The sequence below is a fragment of the Macrotis lagotis genome, chromosome 5, assembly GCF_037893015.1.
Source record: "Macrotis lagotis isolate mMagLag1 chromosome 5, bilby.v1.9.chrom.fasta, whole genome shotgun sequence".
In the NCBI taxonomy this organism is placed as follows: Eukaryota; Metazoa; Chordata; class Mammalia; order Peramelemorphia; family Peramelidae; genus Macrotis; species Macrotis lagotis.
The window spans coordinates 270,789,512-270,802,448 of NC_133662.1; the positions used below are offsets into that span (position 1 = coordinate 270,789,512).

Genomic DNA, 12,937 nt, shown 5'->3' on the forward strand with positions numbered 1-12,937 from the left:
CACTGGCCATACTCATTGAGATTCAACAATACAGAAACACAGAAAGGCTTGTGTTCAAGTGATTTTCTCTTCCAGCTATTCTCTGGGGAGAGGGAGAGGGGAAGGATACACTCTTGTCATTTTTAAATTTACTTTCCATTTCAATTTAGCAGCATCAACTGAAGAGAGAACCTATTCAGCTTTGCATCTAGGAAAAGACCATGGAAGAAATGCTGGAGAACTTTTCAGAGGGTGAATTGAAGAGGTGACCCCAAAAGAGATTTACTGTTCTATAAGCTGATTTTATCTTCTTTTTCTGCTTTTAATGGTCACACTAAATAAGAAGTCATACATCACTAGTGTGCAGTTTTCAAAACTCACCATTTCCCAAATTTCTCCAAGGACAGACAGTAAATAACAGGGAGAAGCATCAGCATTTCTGAAAAAATGTAGCATTATGGTCCTTTAAGCAAACAGTACAATTTCCAGATTTTGGAGAAATTTCTAATAATGCCCAGATAACCTTGAAGTACTTTCTTTTTCACTCAATAAGGGAGAAATCCTGTTATCTCTGAGTCATTTTACTCAGATATTGGCTTCTTCCTATAAAAGAATGAATTCCCTCTGAAATATGGGCAGGTGGCCTCAAGGAAATGCACATGGAGCTGTGGTATGCCCAGGCATGCATCTCTAGTCTGGCCAAGACTGACTTGCTAGCCACCTTCAACACACATACAAAATGAGTCAATGAGCTAAGTTCACCACATGCACTGAGAAGGTTAGAGGTCACAAATACATGGTTTGTGATCTAACAATATTTTATTCAAAGGAAAAAGTTAGAAAATGAGTAGCAACAAGAGGAAGACAATTCTAAAGATTCAGTAAGTTCAATAAGTCTCTGCTTGCAAACCCTTCTGCTGAGTGGTAGCAATCCAAAGACGGAGAGGACATCATGGGAAGAGAAAAGGGAAAGGGTGGAGGCAAGAGGTGGGGAAAATGTCAGGAGAGGCTTTCAACTAGGAGCAGGTCAAGCTGAGTCAGGACAGAGGAAGACACTTCAAGAGAAGATGGGGAATGCCCAGGAGACACAGTGGTTCTTCTACAGAGACAAAGAGAAGGGAGAGAAGCGCCAAGCTTGGGGAAGAACATGACATCAGGAGAGACAGAAGTCCATGAACAGAGAGAGCAGAGTGAGAGCAGCAATGAGAAGCCCCCAGAGGACTTGGGGGGAAGGAGACAAACAGATCAAGTAGGGACTGCTATGGAGAAGAGAGACTGGAAGAAGGAAGATCACCTGGGAGGGAGGAATCTGAACTGTGGAGAAAGGAGGAGATGAAGGGAGGATCCAGGAAGACTGCACTGGAGGCAGAGAGGATGGGCTGGAAAGAGAAATTCCAGAATCCCAAAACTGGGTGCAATGTGGCGAACGGGAAGATGCCCAAAGGGTGAAGACAGAGGTGATAGGGGACAAGATGTGTTGAAGAAGCATAAAGGGTCTCGCAGGCAGAGCCGGGAACGTGTTTGTGGAAGGGAGATGAGGACTAGATAAACAGAAACAAAAAAATCACAGGGTTGCTGCAATTGCATCAATAGATGCAAAAACAGGTTTTTGACAAAAAACCAAACCAAAGGAATAAATGAACCCTTCCTTCCCCTAGAAGACAAGAGTCAGCCGTCTACAGAAGGGGCAAACACCTTTCTAATGGGGAGAGGGCTGAGACCAGGTTGTCCAATCTACCATTACTAATCCATACAGTACAACATGCCAGCTAGAGCAGGAAGAAGAAAGAAACTGTGAGACAAAGCACAGACCAAAAAAAAAAAAAAAAAAAAAAATCCTGAATGCCTTCTGCAGATGGTATTGAAGATTTCCTTAGAGAACCCTAGAAGAGTCAACCTGAAAAACTAATTGAAACCCTTAACTTCAGGAAAGTTGTTAGATGTAAGCTAAATGCATATAAATAATCAGGATTTGTTTCCTATCCACAAAACTCAGCAGGAAAAGACAGAGAGATCTTTCATTTAAAATAATGACAAAGTGGACAAAATAGCTTGGGAATCTCACCTACCCATCAATGATATGAATCTAACAGTAAAATACTGAATAACAGAACAAATACTAATTGCTCATAGTTGGGTCAAGTCGGGACAACAAAAAGGCACTATGACCTAAATTAACATACTCATTTAAATGGCATTCCAATCAAACTGCCAAAGGACCACTTTACAGAACCAGAATGAAATTATAACCAGATTCATCTGGAAGAACAGAAGGTCAAGAATCTCAAGGAAAGTAATGGGGGGAAAGGTGACAAAAGGGGCCTCAAGGTTGAGGTCGACAGAACAGGAATCAGCAAACAACTTGGAGCCGGTTACAAACCAGAACTGATCAGCAAAGTGGACTAGCTAAACATGCAAGCAGACAGAGCCAGGAGGTCCGGTTTGAGGAGGAACTACCGGCAGACCGCCCGTGATGCAGAAGCCAATAGGCTCAGGGAGGAGGGAGTGACCAAGTGGAGGAAGGGAGGCAGATGGGCTGCCCGGGCCTGGAGGATGGCCATTAAAGCGAGGTCGAGGGGGGGCTGGAGAAAGGGACAGGGTCAACGAAGCACCACTTTGTTTTTAGATAGAGGTGAACATCATCTGAAGTCTTCACTTAATCTAAAAGGAAAATGCATCCACCTCAGCTGCTCTGAGTGTTCCTTCGTCAGATTTGTTAAAAGGGCTTAAGCGTTTTATCTACCAATACTTTGTAGTTATAATTTTTAGGCAATGTGGACAAGTCTTTTATCTACAAAAAAGTGAAGAGTCCCAGGGATTCTGACATCATAAAGCCTCTCAAATCCCCAGGCTGCTAAAAACTTTGTTCATTTCTTAGCATGGAATCTGATTTCTTATTGCCGATTCAGGGTCAAGCTTTCTTCGGAACATCTGGCCCTGAAGCCACTGGGAAGGTGTCCTGTGTGTGGTCAGTCCCCCCAGGGTTCACGCTGAGCTGCCCAGGGACTAGAATGCAAAGAGAATGGTTTGGGACCAGAAAACAGCTATTTGGTACTGGAAGGAACCTCTCCTCCTGGTGGTCTGGGAACAGTTTCCGCAGGGCTCCCCGAAACTCTGCCTAACCATTCCAATGCCCCTGGCATAGCCTCTCTCCCTCCTCCTTGCCAGGTCAATACTTCTGCTAATTGTAAAAAAGCAGGATCTGGGGTGAGCAGCAGATCCCAGGCTCCCCGAGGCCTCCATCCCACCAGCTGCCCTGGACCTTGAAGGTCCTCACGGCTGGTCCACCCTGCCCTGGCCACACAGGCCCTGCAATGCTACTTTTTGGCTCCCAGTAGGCAGCTGGAGCCACAGACTTCCAATGCAATGCGGCCTCAGTTTGCTCTCCTCATCTGTACCTGGTCTGGCCTCCTGGGCCGGCTCCACTGCTCTGGGACATCTCAGGACCTCCAATCAGGGCTTGGTTCCCAGAGGAAGTCTCATCACACAGCCACTGGACCTCAGGTGGACCCTGGACCTTCCTCTGGTGGGGAGGGGAGTCCATCTCATTAGATGGGAAGCTCCCTATGGTCAAGCTTGCCTTTGCTTTTATTTGTACCCATAAGGCCATAACTTAGCAGGGAGCCCAACCTTGGACACTCGATAAATGGTTACTGAGCACAAAGAGGCCAGTTCCTCCAAACATGCCTTATGGCTCTGGTCGGTCCTAGAGGTCTGTGGGTCTGTTGACCTGCACTACTCACTGAAGGAACAGACAGGGACAACACCAGCCCCCGGAGTCAATCTCTCTGCTGGCCCCTCCCAACTCTGTCTTCCACCTTGTCCTCAAGAAACTGAGCCTCCACAACGAGGGACCCTCCCTGCCTCCCTTTCAATCCCTTGGCTTGGTAGGGAAGACAGCTGAACCCTCTGGTCTGCAGTCAGAGCTGAGGGGCACCCTTGGGACCCTAGGAGCAACTCAGGTCCCAGAGATGAGGCAGCCAATGGACAAAGATCACAGGATTTCTGATAGAGGGAGAGCCAACAGAGAAGTGGGCTGCAGCTCTCAAAAGGAGAGGAGAATGCAGGGGGCTTTTGGTTCTGTTTTACAAATCACCATTAAAGTTCAATGGCCTTTCCCCAAATTGTAGAGCAATGAAACCCTTTCCCTCCCAGTCACCTGGACTGAACTCAGGGACAGTATCACTCTCCAGTCCATATAAACCCACTTGAGGGGACCTGCCATCAAGGGGCCCAGCTGACGGTGAGGGGCAGGGATGGATGAAGAGGGTCACTCATGCTCCTATCCTTCGGCCTTGCATCTCTCCCAAATTTTTTCTACCAGCTTCATTTTGAGACCTTTACTTCAAAACAAAACCATTAAAATGTTACTTCCATTTCTTGTAGCCACAGGACGTCAACAGCATCCCCCCCCCCCGTCCCCCCAACCACATGACAATGGGACAACATAGCTCCTCCTCCCTCAGTCCAGGAGTGGGGCCCGGCCTCCCATGATGCTTCTGCAGGGACATCCATCTTGTCTCCTACAAAGGCCTGCTGGCATCACTGTGCAGAGTACTGGGTCCGGCAGCGGGGGGGACCCACCACGTTCAAATCCAGCCACAGAGCTGGGTGACACTAGGAAGTCATTTAATGGCTACCTGCCTCAGTTTCCTCATCTGTAAAGTAGCAGCTCCCTCTCAACATTGTGGAGAATATAAAGTGACCTCGATAAATGCTTGCTCCCACCATCACTGTTGCATTCTGTAGGCTCCGAACAAGTATTGGGACAAATGAAGAAGTGAAGTGGGCCATGGGGCAAGGGGTTAGCATCCCCAGTCTTGCTCATCTGAGGTGGGACAGCTAGCCCCGGGGGGGAAGTCCCTGCTAGGTCTCAAGTTCCTTCAGTCTCACAATCACTTCCGATGACTGGGAGTCAGGAACCCAAGGGATGGGGGACACCAGACTCCCACAGCCAAGGAGAGCCCAAACTCGGCTCTGGATTAAGGGAGGGCCTGACCCTCAGAGAGGTGAGGTGACCTGTCCTGGGAATGTCCCCAAGAGAAGTCAGGGCTTCTGACTCTCAGGTCAGACCTATGAAGGAACACAAAGCCCAAGGCTTTGGGGCTGCGACTGCACTAAGCCTTTTGGGACAAGTGGATTGATCGCTTTCCTCACAATTATTTCAGGCTCATTTAAAAAAAAAAAAGAAGCATATCAACATCATCTCATATAAGACATTCTAGGGTTGGTTCTAAATGAACCAAATATGTGATGAACATTGCAAGCCTTCAAACTGAGATCTTCACTGGATCTTCTTCCAATATTCCTGAATTCCCACACTCTTTTGTAAATGATGGTTGACAAAGCAGAGAAGCTACCAGGATGGATGCTTCTACGAGCTCCAAGGATCTCCCCACCCAGTCCCTCTCAAACCCAGTCACCACCTCCCAGCCAATTCTCCCATCAAGACCCTCCAGGAAGAGGGCATCTGACCAGCCAGTCAAATGTCAGGAGACTGGAAAGAGGGCTACGCAAGGCAGTGAAGGGACCCCTGGGAGCCACCGAGCTCAGCCTGGACCAGACCAAACTCCAGTCTGAATAGTCCATTAACACAGCCATTGTACATTTGGAAAAATGGAGCAACAAGAGGGAGGGATTCCCTGTTCATTTTCCATAGAACAATGTAGTTCCACAAATTAAGACCAGAATCGAAGAATCTAATAAACCACCAGCTTAGAGTTTTAATAACTAACTTGGTGGGGGGTGGAGACAAATGTTGGGAAGAAAAAGCACCTTAATGAAAATTAATTGTTTTTGCTTTATTGAAACAAGAAAAGCATGCGGCAGCACTCCACACAAACTAAGGCGGCAGGCTGTGGACCGCCATCCTCCCACCAGACCAAAACCTTACCTCTCTGAACTGGTGATACAGCCGGTCACACTGATGAGCTCCAATGGTGAGCTCCGGGAGGTAGATGGGAACGGTGGTGTAATTCATGACCTCATATTTATTCTGGACCCTGAACAACAGAGAAAACGTGCAGATCACTGCCCAGCCTCTAGGACAGAACAAAGGCCACCCCCCCTCCTCATCCCCCTCCCCTCCAGTCCTGCCCTGGGAAAGCTGAGCAGCGGTGCCCAGGCACAAGGTTACATGCATGCCAGGCATACCAGACTCCCTCCCTCCTTGAACAGTGTGCCCAGCTCTCCCCAGAAGGGATTCAGGAACCTCTGGCGGGCCCTCCACAGCAGTCAGGTCCAGAGTCAAGCACCATCCACCACAGGCACTGGAATCATTGCCCCCTTGAGCACCAAAAGGCCCTCTGGTGGTCACCAGCCTGCCCTCATTATGGCCCAGGATACAGTGACCTGCTGCTCATCGCTCAAGGCAGACGCTGCTCTCATTCGGAGAGCTCTTCCCTGACATGGTGGCCCAGAGATGAGGCACCAGACTCGGTTTCCTTCAGATTGGGGCTCTGCTTCCACCAGTGGGGCTTTGGGCCCTCCCTGAGCTTCCCTTCCTCCTCTGCTGAATGCCCCCCAGTAGTTGGCCCAAGATCCTCCCAAAGAAGCCTCAAAGAGAGTCTATGTGAGGGATTTGGAAAGAGTTCAATGGATCTAGGGAATGATCCCTGAGAACCTGAGACCAGGTCCAGTCTTTCCCGGGCTGGTGCCATATGCCAACCCAAATCAGCCCCTAGAGCAACCTGGTCAGGTTCTCAAGGAGTTCCGTTCACTTGGCTGGCAGCGCCCAGCCCCGGCCTCCCTCACCCTGCTGCGAGAGGACACTGTCAACAAGACAACCCATCTGCTCTGCACTAAGTGGAAGTAGTCTGCCGCCAGCAGATGGACAGAAGGCAAGGCATCCATCACTAGTGGATACCAGGCCCTGGAGCTGAGGGAGCGATGAGAGAATTGGGACTGCTCGACCCATCAGCTCATCCTTAAAAGAATCTGGAGTCTTTCCTTGGAGAGTCTGTGGAGGGGACACCACCAAGCCAGTTCTCTGAGCCTCCTCCTGCCCATAGTGCCCGAATACACTGAAATACTGAGGGTTCTGCTCTCAGGATTCTCTGCAGGCCTGACATCACCTCCACAATGAAAACCTAGTTGGGAGGAGTATGAAGGTGGGGGATAGCAGCCTCCTCCAGAGGAAAAGAGTTGGCTCCCTTGGATCTCTGGCATAGGGGTCGCTTCTGTAGCATGTTTTGTTCTAGGAAGTCCCTTGGGGGCTGCAGCAGAAAGAGCGAGGGTTGGGGTTTCCCCATGGGCTGGAGGAAAGCAGACGAAGATGGAGAGAGCCTCCAATGTTGTTCTGTGTGTTAAACAGGCCCAAGGACTCCAAAGAGTAAAAAACAGGGGGCATCCCTTGTGAGAAAGTAAGTTCCTTGAGGACTGGCTATTTGACTCCTAGTTGTCTTGCTACGCCCCAATAGGAAGCTCAGGGCACTCAGTGGCTAGAGTGCCAGGAAGATCTGAGTTCAAACCAGTCTCAGACAGTAACTATGTGATCCTGGGCAAGTCACTTCATCTCTCTTTTCCTTAATCCCCTGGAGAAGCTAACAGCAAGAAAATGCCACAGACAGAAATAGTGTGGTACGGTCCCCAGGGTCCCAAAGAGCCAGACACGACTTGGTAAGGAGGTAAAAACTGGGGGAAAAAACACAACATTAGAGGTATCTCTCTCCTTTCTCTAGGAGTTCAAAACCAAGAAAACAAAGCAGGTCCTCTCCCTCGGGGCCCAGAAGGCCAGTGGGTCCTCCGCTGTGTGTCTGCACCAGGAGAGGAAGAGGTCTGGTGCCCTGGAGAAGCCCAGGTCCTTCCTCCCTCTCCTCTGCTTCAACACCCCCTTCTTTATAATGATTTCTCTTCCTGGAGTATCTGGGAATCTTCCCTTTCTGAGAATTATTTCTATCACACTGAAGAGGCTCATCACAGGACGATGACAGCCCCAGCCAAGTAACTCCACACAGGCAATTTAAAGATGGCACCACTGTGATTTTCTCTAAAAACGTAGGCCCCATCTTCCTCATTCAAGAAACTACCAGAAACGTGGAATAATTTGGGGGGCTGTGGACAGGCCAACAGCTCCATCTACATGGAAAGTGAGGGGATTGCGTGCCAGAAGAGATTCTGAAGCCAAGGCACATCTCCCTCCTTGGCCTCCATGGCTGGTGCCACAAAGCCCCAGGACAGTCACCTGCAAACCTGCCCAAGGCTACATGGGCTGGGCAGCCCCAGAAGGACTGCAATTCACCCACACCTGCCAGCCAACTCCTGCTGGGTTCCAAGACCTGACAAAAAAGGCAGTTCAAGCAGGGCTGCATTACTCACAAGGCATAATCTAAAAATCAGAGTCAAGCCAGAAAACTCCCCGTGACCTGATGCCACATTGTACAAAGAGGAGTTATTCCTGCCCCCCATGACTTGGCCAGTCACCCCAAGGTCCACGAAGTCCTCATCAACAAGAGGACGCATTCCTCAGTGGGCAGCAGCCAGATGGTGGCAAGGCTTACAACCATGGAGGCCCCACCCAGGGTCCAGGGAACTCAGGCTGGGCAGGGAATGGGATCCCTGAAGAGCAGCCTCAATGCCCAGATGAATGCTCCATTCAAAACCAGTCACAGACTTGGGGGGGGGGACAAGTTGGGGCTCAGACAAGAGTCTGGTCTCATCCACTGTTTCTGAAAGCTGACCAAGAAAATATGTCGGAGCAAAAGAATGAAGTAGAGGCCGAGGTCAGGGGGCTAAGACTGAGGGGCTGTGTATCAAGTGTCTGTTCTGTACCAGATGGCAGGCAGGCATGAGGAGGACTAAGGACAGGGTCCAGGCTCTAGGCCCAGCCAATGGTCTGTAGATGCAGAGGGAGAAAACAGAGGCATCCATGTAAAGCGAGAAAGCAGTTAGGAGCGAGATTGGGGTGGAGGGGCTGGGACCTTGTGCTGGAGCACCCCACACAGAGTCGGGGATGACTAAAGGAACAGTCTGGAAGGCAGGAGACAAAAGTGAGCAAAGGCCTGGGCAGACGAAGGGCAGAGAGCTGAATGATGAGTGATGGTTGGTGGTTTTTGCACCAAGTGCAACACTAGAAGGGAGGGACTTTTCTCTCCATTCTGCAGATGAGGAAACTAAGCACAGAACAGTTAGGTGTGAGAGTTCCCATGAGACAGCAGATCCAGGATTCTAAAAGTAATCTGGAATGATGCTAAGAAAGTGTTTTATCCATGTCTTTTGACCAAAAACTTTTTTTGTGAAGCACAGACCCCAAGGAAGGCAAAAGCAAGGTACCACAAACATCAATGTGCCCAGCCACGCTTCTGTGGTAAGCAAATGCTGGCAGAAACAGCAGATGTCCATGGATGGGGGCAGCACAGTCATACAGCAGTCTGGAGCCAGTGACCCTGGAACCACTTGGATGGAAATGGCCATGGCCATGGAAACGAGGGGCATGAAAGGAGGGCAGCTAGGAACATCCTCAAGGAAAAGGGGTGAAAATGCACCTCCTTGCTTGGTCGAGGGAGGGACATGGATGTAGACCCCAGCCTTGGCCACCATACCTGGATTGGTCAGCTTTGCTGAAGTGGAAGGGAGGCTCTTTTTTTCAGTTCTAAAATGAGTGAATGGCTGGATGCATGTCCTTTTGGGAAACAAAGTGTTACAATAACTAAACAAAAAAAAACCAGTAAAAACAATTTCTAAGATTTTCAGGGAACCTTGGAGAGAAGAGTTTCAGGCCAGTGAAGAAGCCAGATGGCAAAGGACTTACAAAGTGAGGGGTAAAGGGTTCAGCAAAGGGAAGGAGACCCTTTCGGGGGCTCTGACTGTAAAAGGAGCAGGGCTGGGGGCCACAGGCACCGGGGCAGGGAGCATCCCAAAATTTGTTTCAAGTACATGTGGAGGTGCAAGGCTTGAAAATAAAAGAACAAAAAGAGAATGCTCCATGGGGAGACTGGCAGGGATGGGCCTGGGTCTGACTGCCAGGGGCAAGGAGAAGAATCAGGAGGACAGGGTCAATCCTAAAAGAGGGTGGGGGGTGGGGGAAAAGGGGAGTATTCCAGGTCCAGGGAATGGAGGGCCAGTAGTTGATCAAGAGAACAAATTGGCAATATGTGATGAAAAAAGGAAGGGACCCTATTGTGATAAGAGATGAGTAACAGGGAGCCCCAGAAGTTGAGAAGGGGAAGGGATAATGATATCAGGCCCACACTTTGGGAAGAAGCCCAGCAGCTGAGCAGAATTAGGGTGAAAAAGGAAGAGAAAACCAGGGGGTGAGTTGAAAAAGGACAGTCGGAGCTCAGGGACAGAAGAAAAGAGCTAAGAGAAGTGGTGAAGGAAGCCAGTTGGGCAGGAAGACACCAAGGTGGAAAACCTAAAAGGGAGCCCCAGATACATGGTGGGGGGGGGGGGTGGATCTGCAGAGATAGGTCATCGAGGCTGTTTGGGAGGGACACCCCCTTGGAGACATCCTAAAGGATCAAAGGACCAAAAGACCAAGGGAGCTCAGGAGAGAGAAGAGAGTCAGTTCGGGAAGGAGGAACCATGGCTTAGAACTCAGCCCTTCCTCAGATCTTCCTCAGTGAAGGACTATTTCAGTAAGCAAGCTGGTTATCTACTGCCAGAAGACGAGGCTCGCAAGGGGAAGCATAAACTCCTGCATCCTCAGATGACCCAAAAAGACTGAACCCCTGGATGACTCTCCCTAGGTGTCCATCCAATAGCCTTTGAGCGGCAGCTGAGCTTCCCTCATTTTTTTCAAATACAACTTCCAAGAATAGAAGCCTTCTCAAGGAAAATAAGGTCCCACTCAACCATGCACAGAGGACAAAGAAAGCAGCTGAAGACATATCCTAGAGATAATGGCATACATCTGAATGGACAACCCTGAGGAAGGCTGTTATCTTGGTGCCGGGTCAACTCTGCCAAATGTTTAAATAACATTTGAGAAGATAAGGGCAGAGAACTGCCAGCCAGAGGCAATGAGGAGGCAATGGTCTTGTGAAGAAAGGAGAGATCTCCTTGGTTCTGGAAGAGTTGCAAGACTTTCAAGGGCAAAGCGATGACTGTCCTTCATTCTCAAAGAAGACATCAGGGAGATGATGTCATGACAAGCACCTGAATTGGATTTGAGTGAGGGGGATACTGTGCTAAGTCCCCAGCCTCACTTTCTCCTCCAGAGTCAACCAGGTCCAGGGACCAGATATGGATCAGGACAACTGTTGATGACTCTAGATGCAAGGCAATCAAGGTGAAGTGACTTGCCCAAGTGTCTGAAGCTGGATTCAAGCTCCCATCCTCCTGTTGCCAAGGTCAGGATTCCACCCACTGTGCCACCTAGCTGCCCTTTGAGGGCAAAGTACCTGTGATGAGACCTATGGGAGGACCAAAAGAGTCCAGAACAAAGAAGAAAAGGAGACTCTCCTCTGCAGAGATTCTCCTGCTCAACTCCCCCCAAGAAGGAACTCGGGTGACCTTGAAAGGGGCAACAGCAAACATCCCCATGATATTCCTGTTTTCTCCCTCTCCCAGTCATATTCCTAAAGAACAAATCCACCACCTTTCTCAACCCCCCTGGGGTTCCTGCTGCCTGTTTGTTTTGGAAAGCTCGTACACCCTTCCAGCCTCCCAGTCCAGTTAATGTGGCCTCCTCACCGAGTACTTTTCCCAGGCTTAGAACTCAATTTAGCTATCTTTCCCTCCAGGACTACCGATGACGGCCTTGGTGTGCCTGTGAGGATGGACACCATTTGTCCTAGGTATGATGCAATGTCCTTAAAGGGAAGGCCACTTCCCTCATCTCTCTGTGTCCCAAGAGTCTGGTACAGCTTGGGGAACACAAGCAAGGCCTAATAAATGTTTGTTTGTTTTTTTTATTTCCTGATAGTTCACAACATTTCTAATCAACGAGGTTTCATTTAACCACCAGAGAACAAGGTTTAGCAAATGTTCCCCTTCTGCATCTTTTCATTCTATTTCCAGAAATGTTTATTCTGTGACACGAATGTATTTTTCCTACTTTTTGTCAACCACAAAAGCGGTTTCAACAATCATCACTTCAAAATCTTGTTAAAGCCAGCCTTCAGTGCAGCCTTCCTGCTTGGGTCTCTTTCCTCATATGAATTCAAAGAACACATGATGCATTTCCACACCCATAAGCATTTTAACTGGTGTCCTGAACTGAGCCTTCCACTGTATTTCCTAGGGCTGAACCTCCTCCTCTGGACAGTTCAAAACTAACGGTGGAGGCAGAGCCAAGAATCCAGACCCCAACAGCAAAGCTCCCCTCCTTTGGATGACTCCCTCATTTCCTCCTCCAGGTTTTCTAGGATTAGACTAGTGATATCTTTTTAGGTCCTTTTTCTCTCTAGAGGGGGAAACTCCAGGGCAGGAAGTGACCTGCTTAAGGTCAGGCCCACAGTGTTCAGGGAGGATGAGATCCCCATGGTGCCCCTGGAGCCACCAAGAATCTGGGAGGACAGAGCCTAGTTTCCCCCTAAAGCCCCAGATGAGTCCAGCCCGTCTACTCCCTTTTCCTAACCACATGGGGGGCCACCAACAGGGACATGGTGGTTTCCTGGAACTAAAGGACAAAGGTGCCCTGGTCTCCAGACCAACATCAGCTGGGACTGGGAAATGCCAAGGGGAGGAAATGGGTGAGACCAGCAGGTTCTAGGTTTTTGTTGCAATTTCAGTCTCTTACTGGTTTATACACTATCTTAAAGGGACTGCAGCTTATTCCCAGAGGGCCACCCTAGTATTGCATGGACTAAACAGGGGAAATAGCTGTCAATTCAAAAAAACTTATAAGAGAAACTCAAGAAGCAGCCTGGAACCAAGTGTTCTAAGAGGTGAAGTCAGTTTTGCTGATTTCAGGACTCCTGCCTCACCAAACCATGAGGTGCTAGGGCCAGTGGGCACACCTGGCAAGGTGCCCTCCAGAGCACTGAACTACTGGGCCCTGCCCCGCCAACCCCACAAG

General features: G+C 49.3%; 1 protein-coding gene across 1 annotated transcript in view; it reads right to left on the minus strand.

Annotated features, from left to right (window-relative positions):
• Positions 1-12,937, minus strand: part of NDUFA10 (NADH:ubiquinone oxidoreductase subunit A10) — a 38,632-nt gene that overhangs the window by 15,682 nt on the left and 10,013 nt on the right. Inside the window, exon 9 of the mRNA XM_074189843.1 lies at positions 5,873-5,981. Within this exon, the coding sequence (XP_074045944.1) occupies positions 5,873-5,981 (109 nt within the window). The remainder of the gene's footprint in view (positions 1-5,872; positions 5,982-12,937) is intronic.